Source organism: Bufo bufo, chromosome 5 (genome assembly GCF_905171765.1).
Source record: "Bufo bufo chromosome 5, aBufBuf1.1, whole genome shotgun sequence".
Taxonomy (NCBI): Eukaryota; Metazoa; Chordata; class Amphibia; order Anura; family Bufonidae; genus Bufo; species Bufo bufo.
Window position 1 is genome coordinate 96,581,970 of NC_053393.1, and position 20,204 is coordinate 96,602,173.

Consider the following 20,204-nt stretch of genomic DNA (forward strand, 5'->3'; position numbering starts at 1 on the left):
CCTCATATCAGCCCCCCAGTGCCTCATATCAGCCCCTAGTGCCTCTTATCAGCCCCCAGTACCTCTCATCAGCCCCCCCAGTACCTCTCATCAGCCCCCAAGTACCTCTCATCACCCCCAGTACCTCTCATCAGCCCCCAGTACCTCTCATCAGCCCCCAGTACCTCTCATCAGCCCCCAGTACCTCTCATCAGCCCCCCAGTGCCTCTATATCAGCCCCCAGCAGATCTCATCAGCCCCAGTGCCTCTATATTAGCCCCCAGTGCCTCTCATCAGTCCCCAGTACCTCTCATCAGCCCCCCAGTGCCTCTCAGCCCCCAGTGCCTCTCATCAGCCCCCCAGTGCCTCTATATCAGCCCCCAGCAGATCTCATCAGCCCCCAGTGCCTCTATATTAGCCCCTAGTGCCTCTCATCAGTCCCCAGTACCTCTCATCAGCCCCCCAGTGCCTCTATATCAGCCCCCAGTGCCTCTACATTAGCCCCCAGTGCCTCTCACTCATCAGCCCCCAGTACCTCTGATCAGCCCCCCAGTGCCTCTATATCAGCCCCCAGCAGATCTCATCAGCCCCAGGGCCTCTAATCAGCCCCCAGTGCCTCTAATCTGCTCCTAGTGCATCTAATCAGCCCCCAGTCCTCTATATCAGCCCCCAGAGCCTCTCCATTAGCCGCCCAGTGCCTCTTACCAGCCCCCAGGGCACTATTCACTAGCGCCCAGTGCTGCCCCATCCACCAGCCCCTAGTGCCCCCTCCACCAGCCTCCAGTCAGTGCCTCTTCATTCAGCCTATAGTATAAAATATGAAAAAAAAAAACACTTACACTTACCTCTCCTGCTCCTGGACGCAGACGCTCCTCTTCTACTGCTGTAGGCTGCGCACGGAGTGACGTCACAGAGCGACTCACTCGGCTCCTGTGCGCAGCCCTCACAGCCGACAGCCGAGGACCAGGAAGGCGGCGGTGAGTACAAAGCCTTCACCGCTTCCTCCTGGTCCTTTTGCCCTGAAAGGGAACGGCGTTCCTGCCATGAAAAAAGTGCAGGAACTCCGTTCCCACGCGTTCCCCCTCGACTCGACCCCTGGGTGTGCCCTCCTTTACTGCATGGCCCTTGGAAGCAATGGTTCCAGGAAAGCCACAATGCTTAATTATAACAGCCAGAGTCACTACCACTCCCATCTTCTGCTCCAGTTCCTCCTGGTCTCACTGCAGATTCTCTAAAATTGGAGATCCAGGGGCCCATATACTGTCCTTGCATGGGAGCCCTGTGTCCATCCTTGTAATCCGACATTTTTTCACATGGTCTTTCGCACAGATACACAGAAACTGAACAGGGCTATAGACCACGAGACCAGATGGATGGCAAAACAGTGTTCTTTTGGTATCTGCCAGGCTGATATGGGTTGGTATACCTATAAGAGATGTTCTATATAGGATACTGAGCCATATGCGTCAAGCATTGTGCAGTACCCCAGTCCCAGGGGTATCTGCAATGGTTCATTGCAATGTTTGTCATGTTATTTAATGTTTGCACTGTGCACCAGCAGGTAAGATATGGTTGGCTTCAGGGATGGGGCTAACCACCCCATTTCTCCTTTGGTAAGAGTTGGCTGGTCCTACTTGCTACCAGGAGAGGGGACTCTTAGCTAGGACTGTGAGGTGTGAGGAATCACGTCCAATTGCTCCTGCTCCAAGGGCCTGAGAGACCAGGGAACCTACTCATCAGTGAGACCACTACTCTATAGAGACTGTGAAGGCAAAACTACAGATATTCTGAAAAGCAACAGAGTTACAGTCAGCAGAGTGACCAGCTACTACACCTATACAGACCCTGCAGCAGGTGAGGGGCTACAGCTCAGATACCCATCACCTTAGATCACATCCTGGCCAAGCACACTCATAAAAGCCTGCATTTAGAGATGAGCGAATCGAAGCTGACGAAGTGGAATTCGATCTGAATTTCAGGAAAAATTTCATTTGCACCGAATCCGAATTTACTCACGCTTCGTGGTAACGAATCGCATTTTTTCCAAAAAGTGCTGCTGCCCGTGTGAGGACATGGAGCAAGGAACTCTGGGAAGGCGGGATCACCCAAAATGGCATGCATGCAGCCAAACAGCAGCCAGTCAGCCCTGTGATGTCACAACTGTATAAATATGGCAGCCATCTTGGATTCTGCCATTTTCCAGTGTACTTCGTGCAGGGAGAGACGTCAGCAGGCGCTAGGTACAGTGCTAGAAAAAACTTAATTGTGCTAAAAAACGATTTAGGCTACTTTCACACTAGCGTCGGGGCTCCGCTTGTGAGCTCCGTTTGAAGGGTCTCACAAGCGGCCACGAACGCATCCGTCCAGCCCTAATGCATTCTGAGTGGACGCGGATCCGCTCAGAATGCCTCAGTCTGGCTCCGCTTGGCCTCCGCTCCGCTCAGCAGGCGGACACCCGAACGCAGCTTGCAGCGTTCGGGTGTCCGCCTGGCCGTGCGGAAGCAAACGGATCCGTCCAGACTTACAATGTAAGTCAATGGGGACGGATCCGTTTGAATTTGACACTATATGGCTCAATTTTCAAACGGATCCGTCCCCCATTGACTTTCAATGTAAATTCTGGATGGATCCGTCTGAAGCTACTTTCACACTTAGAATTTTTTCTACAATATAATGCAGATGGATCCGTTCTGAACGGATCCCAAGTCTGCATTATATGAGCGGATCCGTCTGGGCAGACATCAGACGGACCCGCTCTGAACGGTAGTGTGAAAGTAGCCTTACAAGTGCAGGGAAAGATTATTCAAGGTTTAGGGAAAGGATAGGGAGGAATCATTCCACAGCATTTCTGTTGAACAGGGTTCAGTACGGGAGGCTATAGCCTGAGTAATAGGAACAATCCTATTACACCTTGCTGCACTGACTGCAGATCCAAATTGCCATTATACAGCTCTGTAATTCCAGCAAACCGTTCTTGTTATCGGGTGTTACAGCCATTAACAGGGTTTATTACAAGGAAATATTTATATGTCTCATTTGCCCCTGTGCGGTGCAGTTATATACAGTATGTTCTAAAAGGGCTTATTAGTCGTGTGGTGAAGAGAGCGAAAATTACAGCCCTTTTTGGCGTGTATTAGTGGCAAATGTAAAATATATTTGCCGTTCAGCGGTGCAGTTATATGTTCTAAAGGCGGATGCTCAACAGACAGGATCCGTTTTTTGTGGGTTATTGTTCTGACGGATCAGAGGAAGGGCAAAATAGTCAGTGACGTCAACACAAACTTACTGCTGACACCCTCTCCACTCTGTCAGGGGGCTCTACTTGTATAAGCGTTTAATAGAACAGGTTCTGTAGACATCTATGTGGAGTCAGCTGACGACGGTGTAAAAGGAGTGCGCTTCTTCTTGACGATAACATCGACCTGTAAGGCTGAGTTCATACTCGAGTTATTTGGTCAGTTTTGGCGCCATAACTGCCCAAATAAGTGAAGTATGCAGTGATTCTAATAGTGACGCCTGTCATCTGCATGTCATACGGACTCACAGTATTATTTCACTACCACAGCAGACTCCCTATGCGTGTTACTGCAAGGCACATTGTTTTACCCTACTATAAAGGCTCTCTGCATTTTTTTACCCGATTCACCGCGAATAAATTTGGATCAAACCAAATTTTTTCAGAAAATTCTGCAAACCGGCCGAATCGAATTTTTGAAAAATTCGCTCATCTCTAACTGCATTGCACAGTGGACACCTACAGCCACAAGTGCCATCTTACAGCTGCTAGCCAGAAGTTCAGGAGAAAGACATCAGCAAGACAGCATACCACAGGTGCCATCATCTGCTCATTTGCCACCCATCATACCTTATCATCTGGGGAGAGAGCTTGCACTGTGTACAAACTACTGCTGGACAGGGGCGGACTGACACCTCTTGGGGCCCCCGGGCAATAGGAGATTATGGGGCCCCTGTGTCTCCGCCCAGCTTCAAGCCACGCCCACACACAGCCCCAACCACATATTTGGCCGCGTCGGCTCCAGGCTCATGTGGGCCCTTGGGCGATAAAGTCTCAGTGGGCCCCCCTATACAGTGCTAACTCTCTGAGTACAGATAATATAGTAGATATCACCTGCAGTCCTATGTAACAACACAGATAACACACTGATGGCTGAGTACAGATAATATAGTAGATGTCCCCTGCAGTCCTATGTAACAGCACAGATAACACACTGATGGCTGAGTACAGAAAATATAGTAGTGTTACCTGCAGTCCTATGTAACAGCACAGATAACACACTGATGGCTGAGTACAGAAAATGTAGTAGTGTTACCTGCAGTCCTATGTAACAGCACAGATAACACACTGATGGCTGAGTACAGAAAATGTAGTAGTGTTACCTGCAGTCCTATTTTAAACCACAAATAACACAAGTTCTTTTTTTTTCTTGGCGCTATACAGATACATTTCATTGAATAACTCAGGGGCTATGCTAAATTTTTATTACATGCAATTACAAAAGTATTCAGATCCAGGTGCTGGTTTGAAAACTGTAGACTATTTTTTGTGGGACAACGCCTTTAAGTATGAAAACATGACAGCTAACATTCGGCTATACCCTAAGGGTACTTTCACACTAGCGGTTTTCTTTTCCGGTGTTAAGCACAGGAGCTCAATTCCAGAAAAAAACTGATCAGTTTTATTCCAATGCATTCTGAATGGAGAGCAGTCCGTTCAGGGTGCACGAGTTCAGTCCCTTTTACATTTTTTGGACGGAGAAAACACCGCAGCATGCTGCAGTTTTATCTCCGGCCAAAAATACTGAACACTTGCCGGAACGCCCAGTCCGGCATTAATTTACATTGAAGTGTATTAGGCCTCTTTCACACGGGCGTTGCGGGAAAAGGTCCGGGTGCGTTGCGGGAACATGCGCGATTTTTCTGCGCGAGTGCAAAACATTGTAATGCATTTTGCACTCGCGTGAGAAAAATTGCGCATTTTTGGTACCCAAACCCGAACTTCTTCACAGAAGTTCGGGCTTGGGATCGGTGTTCTGTAGATTGTATTATTTTCCCTTATAACATCGTTATAAGGGAAAATAATAGCATTCTGAATACAGAATGCATAGTACAATAGCGCTGGAGGGGTTAAAAAAATATAAAAAATAATTAAACTCACCTTAGTCCACTTGATCACGCAGCCCGGCATCTCCTTCTGTCTCCTTTGCTGAACAGGACCTGTGGTAACGTCACTCCGGTCATCACATGGTCCATCACATGATCCATCACCATGGTAAAAGATCATGTGATGACCGGAGTGACGTCATCAAAGGTCCTTTTCCTGCACACAGCTAAGATGAAGACAGAAGAGATGCCGGGCTGCGCGAGCAAGTGGATTAAGTGTTTCCCAACCAGTGTGCCTCCAGCTGTTGCAAAACTACAACTCCCAGCATGCCCGGACAGCCTTTGGCTGTGTGGGCATGCTGGGAGTTGTAGTTTTGCAACAGCTGGAGGCACACTGGATGAGAAACATTTTTTTTTAACCCCTCCAGTGCTATTGTACTATGCATTCTGTATTCAGAATGCTATTATTTTCCCTTATAACCATGTTATAAGGGAAAATAATAATGATCGGGTCTCCATCCCGATCGTCTCCTAGCAACCATGCGTGAAAATCGCACCGCATCCGCACTTGCTTGCGGATGCTTGAGATTTTCATGCAGCCCCATTCACTTCTATTGGGCCTGCGTTGCGTGAAAAATGCACAAAATAGAGCTTGCTGCGATTTTCACGCAACGCACAAGTGATGCGTGAAAATCACCGCTCATGTGAACAGCCCCATAGAAATGAATGGGTCGGTATTCAGTGCGGGTGCAATGCATTCAACTCACGCATCGCATCCGCGCGGAATACTCGCCCGTGTGAAAGGGGCCTTAGAGCCGGCTTTTCGGTCTGCGCATGCGCAGACCTTTAAAAAGGCACAATTTTTTTTTTTAAATTAAAATAACACTAGTTCTGTTAATGTAGTAGTGTTACCTGCAGTCCTATGAAGTGATGGCCAGTTCGCATTGTTCGCCTACGAATACATGCGGGCCGCCATCTTTTTTCACAAGTCCGGCGATGCACAGGTAAGCCCTTACCTGTGCCTGTGCGCGAGCCGGTCTGAAATCAAATGCGGTCACCGGGAGCAGGCAGTTCCGAGAACAGCCGCCGGGGGCCTTCATTGGACTGTTCTCGGAACTGCCTGCTCCCGCTGACCGCATTTGTTTCAGACCGGTTCGCGGCACAGGTAAAGGCTTACCTGTGCCTCGCCGGACTTGTGAGAAAAGATGGCAGCCCGCATGTGTTCGCGGGCGAACAATGCGAACTGGCCATCACTGGTCCTATGTAAAAACACAGATAACACTAGTGTAGATCATGTGGTAGTGTTACCTACGTCCTTAGTGTGCCTCCCTGTGTCTCTCCCACGGACTTCATGCTGGCGGCGCTGCCTCCTCTTCCATCTTCTTCTTCTTGCCCCGCACAGAATGTCCTGATGCAGCTGCGTCAAGACATAGGAACACTGTGGGCATGGTGATGGTGACAGACACAGAGAGAGACACACAGGGACAGACACACAGCTAAGCCTCACCACACTCCAGCCAGGCTCCTCTCAGTGCAGGAACACACAGGGTCACTAGTGTTGTTGTGGGGGGAAGGGGGGGGGGCAGAGTTACTAGTGGGGTGACAGGAGGAGGGGGGAGCAGAGTCACCAGTGGGGTGACAGGAGGAGTGGAAAGCAGGGTCACTAGTGGGGTGACAGCAGGAGGGGGAGCAGGGTCACTAGTGGGGTGACAGGAGGAGGGGGGAGCAGGGTCACTAGTGGGGTGACAGGAGGAGGGGGGAGCAGGGTCACTAGTGGGGTGACAGGAGGAGTGGAAAGCAGGGTCACTAGTGGGGTGACAGGAGGAGGGGGGAGCAGGGTTACTAGTGGGGTGACAGCAGGAGGGGGAGCAGGGTCACTAGTGGGGTGACAGGAGGAGGGGGGAGCAGGGTCACTAGTGGGGTGACAGGAGGAGGGGGGAGCAGAGTCACCAGTGGGGTGACAGGAGGAGTGGAAAGCAGGGTCACTAGTGGGGTGACAGCAGGAGGGGGAGCAGGGTCACTAGTGGGGTGACAGGAGGAGGGGGGAGCAGGGTCACTAGTGGGGTGACAGGAGGAGTGGAAAGCAGGGTCACTAGTGGGGTGGCAGCAGGAGGGGGAGCAGGGTCACTAGTGGGGTGACAGGAGGAGGGGGGAGCAGGGTCACTAGTGGGGTGACAGGAGGAGGGGGGAGCAGGGTCACTAGTGGGAGGGCAGGGTCACTAGTGGGGTGACAGGAGGAGGGGGGAGCAGGGTCACTAGTGGGGTGACAGGAGGAGGGGGGAGCAGGGTCACTAGTGGGAGGGCAGGGTTACTAGTGGGGTGACAGGAGGAGGGGGAGCAGGGTCACTAGGCACTGGGCATCGCTGCGGCAGCCATAGCAAGTGAAGTGGCGAGGTGATCAAGTCATCTCGCCACTTGGCGCCTGCACTAATCATTAACTGTCCATGCTTGAGTGCCCGAATGGTCAGTCCGCCCCTGCTGCTGGATGTACTACAACTCCTATTTTGCACTTAGTAAAGAGAGACTTGTATTCTTCTATTTCTGGCCTGATTCCTTAGGCTACTTTCACACTAGCGGCAGGACGGATCCGCACGGCGAAAGGCTGCCGGACTAAAAAGTACTGCATGTCTGACTTTTTAGTCCGGGGGCCTCTCGCCGTGCACTGCCGTGCTGCGCCGGAGCTCCGCCCCATCCCCATTATGGTCAATAGGGACGGAGCGGCGGTCCAACGAGATAGCGGCAGGACGGATACGGCAGGACTGCCGCTAGAGCGAAAGTACCCTTACACCACCGATCCCCAGGGAGCAATGGCCTGAGGGAGTACAACACAGGACACATTGTCTCATCAGGGGCCACGACCACTCCCATCCTCTGCACTGGCTCCTCAGCGTCTGTAATATATGAATGCAGCCATTTCCATGACCATGTTGTGGAGGAGCGGCACCACCGGGGGCACAGCTGGGAGGCTTCTGTCGCTTCAGCTGTTTTAGTAAAGTTGACAAAAAAAAAAATGGAAGTGAGCGAGGGAGGCCGTCATCATGGCTGAGCTGCCCGGGACGGGGGCGGGGAGGAGGTGGGGATGTCAGGCCGGCAGTGGGCGGCAGAGCAGTCAGAGCCGGGCTGTGTGGGGTTGTTGCTGCTGTAGTACCAGTCAGCCAGCAGTCATGGAGCGTGCGGAGCAAGGTAAGTGCTCGGGGAAGGAAAGGGTTAAAAGGACAATACGGGACGTCCACTGTCCGTACAGTCTGCTGGCTTCTGAGGTCTGGTACCTACCTGCAGCTCTGCACTGGTTACCGACATATAATAACAGTGCCTCATCTGCCCACCCTGGGGGTGTTAACTACTTATATGCTGTAATGCAGATGCCGCTGGTAGATGATGGCACAATGTACACAAGTGTCTACGTGTAACTTGCCGCACTAGTCTGTCCAGATTTGTGGTTTTTCATTTTTTTTTTTGCTTGTGTGTTGAAGCAAAGTTAGTTTCTCCCTGACAAACCCTGAGCATTCTCTGCTGCAGACATACGGATCGGTGCCTGCGTGTTTCCTCCCCCTTTATTTTTTAACCCTTTAACCCATTGCACCTGTCTCCTCCTCCTCTCCCCCTTCCCTTGTGATGTGGCTCCCCTTCTCTGCTGACAGCTGTGGGCACAGACAGGGCTGCCTCTGGGGGAATGCAGTGCCTGGCCTAGAGCCATGGAGGGCGCCGCCTGCAGGATTTTAGGGGTTATGGGATTTTTCAGATCCAGGACGTTTTAGGGATTGCGCGTTTGTAGAGAACCTGTCAGATGTGGAGTGCGGTGATAGATATTGGAAGGTTTGGTCCTCTGGATTTATTATCTTGCACTTTGGCGTTCAGTTCCTAAAAGACACTTAGGGTACGTATGATATTGCCAGGGGTCTGACGCAGTTTCAGTTTTTGCAGGTGAATCACAATAAGGGTCCATTCACATGTCCGCAAGTGTTTTGCAGTCCGCAAATCTGGGACACTGGCCATTTTGCGGAACGCACATGGTCGGCGCTGTGATGGAAATGCCTATTCTTGTCCGTGGCTGCGGACAAGAATAGGACATGCTTTATCTTTTTTGCCGGGCCGCGGAACGGAACTACGGATGCGGACCGCACACGCGGAACGGGTGCGGACTCACTCATGTGGACGTGTGAATGGAGCCTAAAGGGATTGTCCCGTTTCGGGAGGAAAGCAGACAACATATAGGGCATCCAGCTACAATAAAGAAGTGATCATTACTTACCTGGCCGTGGCTCCGGTTCTGCCGGCCAAGCTCTGCTCACCTGGCTGCAGGAGTGATGTCGCGTCAACAACACATGACCGCTACAGCCAATCACTAGCCTCGTTGGGTGCTCTGAAAAGGGCAGAGATTGGCTGCACTGGTCATGTATTTTTGATGTGACGTCAGTGCTGTCGTCAGGTTAGCCTGCGTTCACATCACCATTAGGCCTCATGCACACGACCGTTGTTCTGGTCCGCATCCGAGCCGCAGTTTTTGCAGCTCGGGTGAGGACCCATTCAATTCAATGGGGCCGCAAAAGATGCGGACACTACTCCGTGGCCCTGCAAAAAAATAAAAAAAATAGCATGTCCTATTGTTGTCAGTTTTGCGGACAAGAATAGGCATTTCTACAATGGGCTGCCTGTTCCGTTCAGCAAATTGCGGAAGGAACACGGGCGGCTTCCGTTTTTTACGGATCCGCAATTTACCGACTGCAAAAAAACGGAACGGTTGTGTGCATGAGGCCTTAGAGATGATCCGGCCGGACAAAAACCTTTTGCGTGCAGTGATATTTGTCTGACTGAAACCCGGCATTTATGGAGGAAAGTGGCTGGATCACCGCTGGATCCCATTACAGTCAATAGGGACCCGGCGGTGATCTGTTGAATCTGGCAATGCTGAAAACGGTCAGGTGCTGGAAACGTTCACCAGAGACGTGAACATAGCCCTAGCAGAGCTTGGCCGAGAGAAACGGAGCAACGGTGTGGGATCCGCCCATTCAGCTGGTAGCTCAGGAGAGCCTGACCCTTTTTCTATGTGTGAACCTACCCCTACCGACTATCACAGCAGCGTTAGCAAATCAGGAGGATCATGCTGCCATTCTCTCTTGCTTAAGATAGGAAGAAAAGAAGGAACGGCATCAGGCATCGGCGTGATGGTTTCAGTGACAAGAACCAGCAACAGCCACTCAGCCAGGGACCCTGATGATGGTTCTCTATATCTGTCCTTAGCAGCAATAGATCATTGTAAGGCTAGTCAGACGAGTGTATTAGTTCCGGTAAACGTGCTCCATGTGTGAGCGGTATTTCCAGGCCTGAACGCTGCTCCTGTGAAGTGAACCCACCACATCATAATGATTTATTCCAGTCTCGCTGCCGATCTACTGAATTGTTATCGCCTAATGCAGTGATTACAGTTCAGTAGATCGGCGGTATTTTGGATCCATGTCCGATCTGCATTTTTTTCAGGGCATTATTGTGGACATGAATACCCATTTCTATTAATGGGGAGAAAAAAAAATGTGGAGTGCACATGGAAGGTATCCATATTTTGCGGATCCGTGGTTTGCGAACTGAAATACGGATAAGGTCGTGTGCCTGAGTCTTAAGGGTTCACACATAATGAAAATGCAGATTTAGGCCGCATGCACAAATTGCGGTCCCCAATGCACGGGCAACATCCGTGCAGCCGGCTGGACCCATTCAACTTGAATGGGTCGGTGGTCTGTCCGCACCGTAAAAAATATGACCTGTCATATTTATTTGCGGTGCGGAACAACGGAAAGAAACACCACGGAAGCACTCCGTAGTGCTTCCGATGTTCCGTTCCGTGACTCCGTTCCGCATCTCCGGAATTGCGGACTCATTTAAGTGAATGGGTCCGCATCCGTGATGTGTGTGATGCACACGGCCGGCGGCCGTGGATTGCCGACACGCCTTTGCGGGCCGTAATACGGCCACGACCGCCCAACGGCCGTGTGCATGAGGCCTTAAGCACAGAAAATCCACAGCAGATTACAGTACAAGTCTCATCCGGATACTGTGGATTGTTTTCCGCAAGAAAAATTGATCTGCGGCGTTTCTGTGGCGGATTTTCACCAAGGACTTAACCCCTTCCAATATTTGATTTCTGTTTTCTCCTTTACCTCTAGAATTAGTGGAAATAATCAGTCGGCGCTCTGGAGGAAGGTGGTGATCGTACCCTGGGTTGCAGGCCGTACATCCAAGTAGAAGAAGTGGATCAGCAGCACGCACTTTGGATGCTAATAAATCTTCAATTTATCGCCATAAACAGAATTCACGCGTTTCAGAAAGGCTGTTTAGCCGAAACGCGTCGCAACTGTCTGTATTCTGTTAATGGTGATAAAGTGAAGATTTATTGGTGTCAAAAGGTGAGTGCTGATCCCCTTCTTCTCTCTAGACTGAGTGAAATTCATGTCATATAGTAGATGGCCTTGGCTGAGCCAGTCATCAGGAAATGATGAAACATGGATGACTGCTCCGCCGGGAATTTTCCTTTATCTTATAATGGCTAATCTTTTGACGGCGGCCTCCTGCTGAGATATTATCTGTGGTGTTGTCAGCCATGTATCATGTCAGGGGTGGTAGGACTTGTTGCCTGCATCCCATGACGCTATTAGGTGCTGCCCCCATTGAAATGCCTATATGTAGATGCCCATATGTAGTAGACAGATGAGGAGTGGCACACACTCGGGAGCAGAGGAAGAGTATTAAGGGTCTTCTCTGGGTCCACGTATGTCAGGAGAATGGGATCCCTGGACCTGCAGAAATTCTGCAACTGAAAATCGCTTTCAATCCTCTGAATCAGCGGCAAGCACATGGATTTCTGCGAGCCTCATGCACACGACCGTTTTTGTGGTCCACATCCGAGCCGCATTTTTTGCGGCTCGGGTGCGGACCCATTCACTTCAATGGGGCCGCAAAAGATGCGGACAGCACTCCGTGAATCTGTTCCGTGGCCCCACAGAAAAAATATAGCATGTCCTATTCTTGTCTGTTTTGCGGACAAGAATAGGTATTTCTACAATGGGCCGCCCGTTCCATTCTGCAAATTGCAGAAGGTACACGGGCGGCTTCCGTTTTTGTGCGGATCCGCGGTTTGCGGACCGTAAAAAACAGAACGGTCGTGTGCATGAGGCCTTAGGTAAAAGGAACTGATTTTCAGTCACAGACATTTCTGCAACAACATCTCCCTCATGTGAAGGCGCTGGCCGTCTATGGATGTGGTTCTGGAACGATGCTTGGTTAAGGCTAGTTTCCCAAACACGGCAAGAGATCCAGCAAGCTGTTCCAGCATAGAAGATCCTGACAGAACTCTGGATCCGGTTTGTCGGACGGTACCGGAATGCTTGCCAGCCTCATAACTCTAATGGGGTCCAGCAGAGATCCGGCTGCTACCCAGCAAATATGCTGAGAATCAGCTGCGCACACCATACCATCCGCCAATGCCGGATCCAGAGATCTCCTGCAGGTTGTTCTCTTGCCGCATATGTGAAACTAGCTTACAGGGATTATCCCATGAATAATGTAAAAATGAAAATCATACATCATATAGTACGTGACAATCTCTTTCTAACAAAGCTAGAACCAGCCCTGTACCTCACATGGATCCAGAGATCTCGTCGTTCATTGCTCAGCTAGATTTATATCAAGCTGGTAACTAAGGGGAGTGTCCTTTCTGCTGGAGCTAAGGGGGCGTGTCCATGCTTTCCCTATCACAGCTCAGGAGGCAGTTGAAAGATGAAACTGAGCATGTGCGGCCTTCTTCAGTGAGACGGTCAAAGAAATAAGAAATGAAGTGACACTATACAGATATATTTTATTGAATAACTCAGTAGCTATACAAAATATTTAATTACATCCAATTACAAAAGAATTCAGATCCAGGTGCTGGTTTGAAAACTGTAGAATATTTTTCGGGGGACAACCCCCCCTTTAACCACCTCAGCCCCCAGTGCTTAAACACCCTGAAAGACCAGGCCACTTTTTACACTTCTGACCTACACTACTTTCACCGTTTATTGCTCGGTCATGCAACTTACCACCCAAATGAATTTTACCTCCTTTTCTTCTCACTAATAGAGCTTTCATTTGGTGGTATTTCATTGCTGCTGACATTTTTACTTTTTTTGTTATTAATCGAAATTTAACGATTTTTTTGCAAAAAAATGACATTTTTCACTTTCAGTTGTAAAATTTTGCAAAAAAAAACGACATCCATATATAAATTTTGCTCTAAATTTATTGTTCTACATGTCTTTGATTAAAAAAAAATGTTTGGGTAAAAAAAAAATGGTTTGGGTAAAAGTTATAGCGTTTACAAACTATGGTACAAAAATGTGAATTTCCGCTTTTTGAAGCAGCTCTGACTTTCTGAGCACCTGTCATGTTTCCTGAGGTTCTACAATGGCAGACAGTACAAACACCCCACAAATGACCCCATTTCGGAAATACACACCCTAAGGTATTCGCTGATGGGCATAGTGAGTTCATAGAACTTTTTATTTTTTGTCACAAGTTAGCGGAAAATGCTGATTTTTTTTCTTTTTTTTTTTTTTTCTTACAAAGTCTCATATTCCACTAACTTGTGACAAAAAATAAAAACTTCCATGAACTCACTATGCCCATCACGAAATACCTTGGGGTCTCTTCTTTCCAAAATGGGGTCACTTGTGGGGTAGTTATACTGCCCTGGCATTCTAGGGGCCCAAATGTGTGGTAAGGAGTTTGAAATCAAATTCTGTAAAAATGACGAGTGAAATCCGAAAGGTGCTCTTTGGAATATGGGCCCCTTTGCCCACCTAGGCTGCAAAAAAGTGTCACACATCTGGTATCTCCGTATTCAGTAGAAGTTGGGGAATGTGTTTTGGGGTGTCTTTTTACATATACCCATGCTGGGTGAGATAAATATCTTGGTCAAATGCCAACTTTGTATAAAAAAATGGGAAAAAGTTGTCTTTTGCCAAGATATTTCTCTCACCCAGCATGGGTATATGTAAAATGACACCCCAAAACACATTCCCCACCTTCTCCTGAGTACGGAGATACCAGATGTGTGACACTTTTTGCAGCCTAGGTGGGCAAAGGGGCCCCATATTCCAAAGAGCACCTTTCGGATTTCACTCGTCATTTTTTACAGAATTTGATTTCAAACTCCTTACCACACATTTGGGCCCCTAGAATGCCAGGGCAGTATAACTACCCCACAAGTGACCCCATTTTGGAAAGAAGAGACCCCAGGGTATTCGCTGATGGGCATAGTGAGTTCATGGAAGTTTTTATTTTTTGTCACAAGTTAGTGGAATATGAGACTTTGTATGAAAAAAAAAAAAAAAAAAAAAAATCATCATTTTCCACTAACTTGTGACAAAAAATAAAAAATTCTAGGAACTCGCCATGCCCCTCACGGAATACCTTGGGGTGTCTTCTTTCCAAAATGGGGTCACTTGTGGGGTAGTTATACTGCCCTGGCATTTTCCAGGGGCCCTAATGTGTGGTAAGTAGGTAAATGACTAGTGAAATCCGAAAGGTGCTCTTTGGAATGTGGGCCCCTTTGCCCACCTAGGCTGCAAAAAAGTGTCACACATCTGGTATCGCCGTATTCAGGAGACGTTGGGGAATGTGTTTTGGGGTGTCATTTTACATATACCCATGCTGGGTGAGATAAATATCTTGGTCAAATGCCAACTTTGTATAAAAAAATGGGAAAAGTTGTCTTTTGCCAAGATATTTCTCTCACCCAGCATGGGTATATGTAAAATGACACCCCAAAACACATTCCCCACCTTCTCCTGAGTACGGAGATACCAGATGTGTGACACTTTTTTGCAGCCTAGGTGGGCAAAGGGGCCCATATTCCAAAGAGCACCTTTCGGATTTCACTCGTCATTTTTTTACAGAATTGATTTCAAACTCCTTACCACACATTTGGGCCCCTAGAATGCCAGGGCAGTATAACTACCCCACAAGTGACCCCATTTTGGAAAGAAGAGACCCCAGGGTATTCGCTGATGGGCATAGTGAGTTCATGGAAGTTTTTATTTTTTGTCACAAGTTAGTGGAATATGAGACTTTGTATGAAAAAAAAAAAAAAAAAAAAAAAATCATCATTTTCCACTAACTTGTGACAAAAAATAAAAAATTCTAGGAACTCGCCATGCCCCTCACGGAATACCTTGGGGTGTCTTCTTTCCAAAATGGGGTCACTTGTGGGGTAGTTATACTGCCCTGGCATTTTCCAGGGGCCCTAATGTGTGGTAAGTAGGTAAATGACCAGTGAAATCCGAAAGGTGCTCTTTGGAATGTGGGCCCCTTTGCCCACCTAGGCTGCAAAAAAGTGTCACACATCTGTATCGCCGTATTCAGGAGACGTTGGGGAATGTGTTTTGGGGGGTCTTTTTACATATACCCATGCTGGGTGAGAAAAATATCTTGGCAAAAGACAACTTTTTCCATTTTTTTATACAAAGTTGGCATTTGATCAAGATATTTATCTCACCCAGCATGGGTATATGTAAAATGACACCCCAAAACACATTGCCCAACTTCTCCTGAGTACGGCGATACCAGATGTGTGACACTTTTTTGCAGCCTAGATGCGCAAAGGGGCCCAAATTCCTTTTAGGAGGGCATTTTTAGACATTTGGATACCAGACTTCTTCTCACGCTTTGGGGCCCCTAGAATGCCAGGGCAGTATAAATACCCCACATGTGACCCCATTTTGGAAAGAAGACACCCAAGGTATTCAATGAGGGGCATGGCGAATTCATAGAAATTTTTTTTTTTTGGCACAAGTTAGCGGAATTTTTTTTTTTTTTTCTCACAAAGTCTCCCGTTCCGCTAACTTGGGACAAAAAATTTCAATCTTTCATGGACTCAATATGCCCCTCACGGAATACCTGGGGGTGTCTTCTTTCCGAAATGGGGTCACATGTGGGGTATTTATACTGCCCTGGCATTCTAGGGGCCCTAAAGCGTGAGAAGAAGTCTGGAATATAAATGTCTAAAAAATTTTACGCATTTGGATTCCGTGAGGGGTATGGTGAGTTCATGTGAGATTTTATTTTTTGTCACAAGTTAGTGGAATATGAGACTTTGTAAGAAAAAAAAAAAAATTCCGCTAACTTGGGCCAAAAAAAGACTGAATGCAGCCTTACAGAGGGGGGGGGGATCAATGACAGGGGGGTGATCAATGACAGGGGGGGTGATCATTGACAGGGGGGTGATCAGGGAGTCTATATGGGGTGATCACCCAACTGTCATTGATCACCCCCCTGTAAGGCTGCATTCAGACGTCCGTATGATTTTTACGGATCCGATCAGTCTATCAGTGGAACCGTAAAAATCATGCGGACATCTGAATGGAGCTTTACAGGGGGGTGATCAATGACAGGGGTGTAATCAATGACAGGGGGGTGATCAGGGAGTCTATATGGGGTGATCACCACAGTCATTGATCACTCCCCTGTAAGGCTGCATTCAGACGTCCGTATGATTTTTACGGATCCGATCAGTCTATCAGTGGATCCGTAAAAATCATGCGGACATCTGAATGGAGCCTTACAGGGGGGTTGATCAATGACAGGGGGGTAATCAAAGACAGGGGGGTGATCAGGGAGTCTATATGGGGTGATCAGGGGTGATCAAGGGCTAATAAGGGGTTAATAAGTGACGGGGGGGGGGGTGTAGTGTAGTGGTGCTTGGTGCAACATATTACTGAGCTGCCTGTGTCCTCTGGTGGTCGATCCAAACAAAGGGGACACCAGAGGACCAGGTAGCAGGTATATTAGCCGCTGTTATCAAAACAGCGTCTAATATACCTGTTAGGGGTTAAAAAAATCACATCTCCAGCCTGCCAGCGAACGATCGCCGCTGGCAGGCTGGAGATCCACTCGCTTACCTTCCGATCCTGTGAACGCGCGCGCCTGTGTGCGCGCGTTCACAGGAAATCTCGCGTCTCGCGAGAGGACGCACCGGCGCGTCCACCCAGAACAACAGGACCGCCGCAAAGATGCAATCCTGCGTACGGCGGGTCCTGAGGAGGTTAAGATGGTATTGGTTGAAAGAAGAACCTTTACCTATCAGACATTCATGTCATATACTATTTATAAGTCATAAATGTCTCAGATGATGATACCCCTCACAGTTTTATTACAGCCTTTGGGACTGTGCCCTTTAGATCCGAAAAGGTTGTACACAGCAGGATGAGTCAGGCCACTTTTCCACTGCATGGTACCAGCTTTCCCTTAGGCCCCTTTCACACGGGCGAGTATTCCGCGCGGATGCGATGCGTGAGTTGAACGCATTGCACCCGCACTGAATCTGGACCCATTCATTTCTATGGGGCTGTGATTTTTACGCATCACTTATGCGTTGCATGAAAATCGCAGCATGCTCTATATTGTGCGTTTTCCACGCAACGCAGGCCCCATAGAAGTGAATGAGGCTGCGTGAAAATCGCAAGCAAGTGCGGATGCGGTGCGATTTTCACGCACGGTTGCTAGGAGACGATCGGGATGGAGACCCGATCATTATTATTTTCCCTTATAACATGGTTATAAGGGAAAATAATAGCATTCTGAATACAGAATGCATAGTACAATAGGGCTGGAGGGTTAAAAAAAATAAAAATAATTTAGCTCACCTTAATCCACTTGCTCGCGCAGCCGGCATCTCTTCTGTCTTCATCTTAGCTGTGTGCAGGAAAAGGACCTCTGGTGACGTCACTCCGGTCATCACATGATCCATCATCATGGTAAAAGATCATGTGACGGACCATGTGATCACCGGAGTGACGTCACCACAGGTCCTTTTCCTGCACACAGCTAAGGTGAAGACAGAAGTGATGCCGGCTGCGCGAAGCAAGTGGATTAAGGTGAGCTAAATTATTTTAAAAAAATGTTTTAACCCCTCCAGCGCTATTTTACTATGCAATTCTGTATTCAGTTTGTATTATTTTCCCTTATAACATGGTTATAAGGGAAATAATACAATCTACAGAACACCGATCCCAAGCCCGAACTTCTGTGAAGAAGTTCGGGTTTGGGTACCAAACATGCGCGATTTTTCTCACGCGAGTGCAAAACGCATTACAATGTTTGCACTCGCGCTGAAAAAATTGCGCATGTTCCCGCAACGCACCCGCATCTTTTCCCGCAACGCCCGTGTGAAACCAGCCTTACTCTTCCTGGTATGGAGCCAGGTAGTTTGAATTCCATTATAGATATGGTGGCACCTCGATGCAGCTGGTAGCTCTGTTTTTTAAAATTTCCTCAGACCCGTCACTTGTCAGCTGTGGGGTTACCTGACCTTCATAGTACTGGCTTGGCTCGCTCAGAACCTCTTCAGTTGTGGTACAAAAAATGTAGCCAGTTCCCATATAGTGGAAAAGGCGTAAAGTGTCAGTGGGTTGCGTTTCACAATGGGACGATGAGAGTAACAGCAGTGGAGAATTGGAGTTACAGTATAGTCAGATCATGAGGTACAGTTCTCTGGAGGCCTCAAAGCAGACTAGGTAACAAGTACAAGCACCTGGTCATTGGGAGTTGGTTCCATTTCTTAATATTGTAGCAATCAGTGAAAGGATAAGTATTATCTGAGATTACTGAAACCTGTCTCTGTCTTTGCTGTCTAACTAGCTATCATTAATATAATATGTACCCGTACCTCACACCAACCTAGGAAGCCATTTTTGGGGTTTTGCTTTGAGGCCTTCAGGAGGGAATGAAGGAAGGCTATACGTATATGGTGTGATATTGTCACCTTTTACTACAATGATTGACGCATTTCAGACCCTGCTTAGTAACATCTACTAAATATGTCTAAGTCAGAGATCAGTTGTGATCTGTGGGAATCCAGTAGCAAGTGTTCAATTTCCCTGCAGCGCCCCCACAGGAGAAACAAAGCGTTACATTGTGCTGTTAGAAATCAATGGGTTGTCCACATAATGCATGGATCGTGGGAGATGCGCTCTTTGCTGTTACTCTGGTTGATAGATGAGGGTTCTGAACACGGGAGTCCCTTCTATTAACTCAGAATTCCCTCATGTTTTACAATGTTTTTTTTTAAATCAGACATCCCTGTTAAAGGGGTTGGCCACTTTAGGTATACTATTTCCAAATGTGTGTGACACATTACACTAGGCAACAAACTGATAAACTCTTTTCAGAATTTCGGAACTGTTTTTCTTACGTGAGAAGCCAGGTCCTCTGATTCCCATCTCCTTGCTTTTACATCTGGCGGTGCATGGGCATGGTCACAATAATCTGCTTCAGCAGTGATGTGCCACATTTGGCCATGTCACCGCTGAAGCCAGTTATTGGCCCCTGCACTGCCCAATGTAAACATTCTGGGGACCCGGATACACTGGAGCCAGTGAGGGGACCCGGGTGGCGGGGAGCAGGTAAGTATGAGTCCTCTATTTACACAGGCAGGCTGCAGGCATGATAGAAAAAGGGGGCAATTTACTAACAGATATACGCCATTTTTTGACTTACGCTAGGTCTAAAAAAGGGAGGCGTGACGTGGAAGGGGGTGGGCCAGCAGGCCCGTTTCATTTATCATTTTCTACGCCTGTTTTAGGTGTGGAAAATGGTCTATCTACGCCAGCAAGGGAGCTGGCAAAGATTTAGACAGGCTGCGGAGACGCCAAAGTTATGTAGAGGCCTGGCACATCTACATAAATTTGGCGCATCCACCGACAGCTAAAGGGGTGTTAAGATCAGCATTTAAAACGCCGGTCTAAATGAACCCCAAAGTCTTTATTCCTGGAGAACCCCTTGAAGTTCAGTTTCTTTGGGCTCGTAGATTCCTCCCACCAATTAGTCATTCTCTTTGCTTCTACATCCTGAAACTGACTAAATATTAGTTACCAACTCTTCCCATAACAATACATTCAGGAAAGTGATGCACGGCGGGCAGTGTATAGCATGCAAATCAAAAGTTTCCCATTCACAGGGACTTCCCCTCAAGACGCATTTATCTTGAAGGACTTTTGGTATGTGAAATCTGGTAGACCATTTGGTCTAATGCAAAAGTGATGTCATATTCAAAAGTGGGAACTTTTTTATTGTAT

General features: G+C 48.1%; 1 protein-coding gene across 1 annotated transcript in view; it reads left to right on the plus strand.

The window, feature by feature from the left end:
* The first annotated feature begins 8,175 nt into the window (after positions 1-8,175).
* The window catches only part of TPD52 (tumor protein D52), a 92,289-nt gene continuing 80,260 nt past the window's right edge, over positions 8,176-20,204 (plus strand). Inside the window, exon 1 of the mRNA XM_040432185.1 lies at positions 8,176-8,283. Within this exon, the coding sequence (XP_040288119.1) occupies positions 8,265-8,283 (19 nt within the window). The 5' untranslated portion in view covers positions 8,176-8,264. The remainder of the gene's footprint in view (positions 8,284-20,204) is intronic.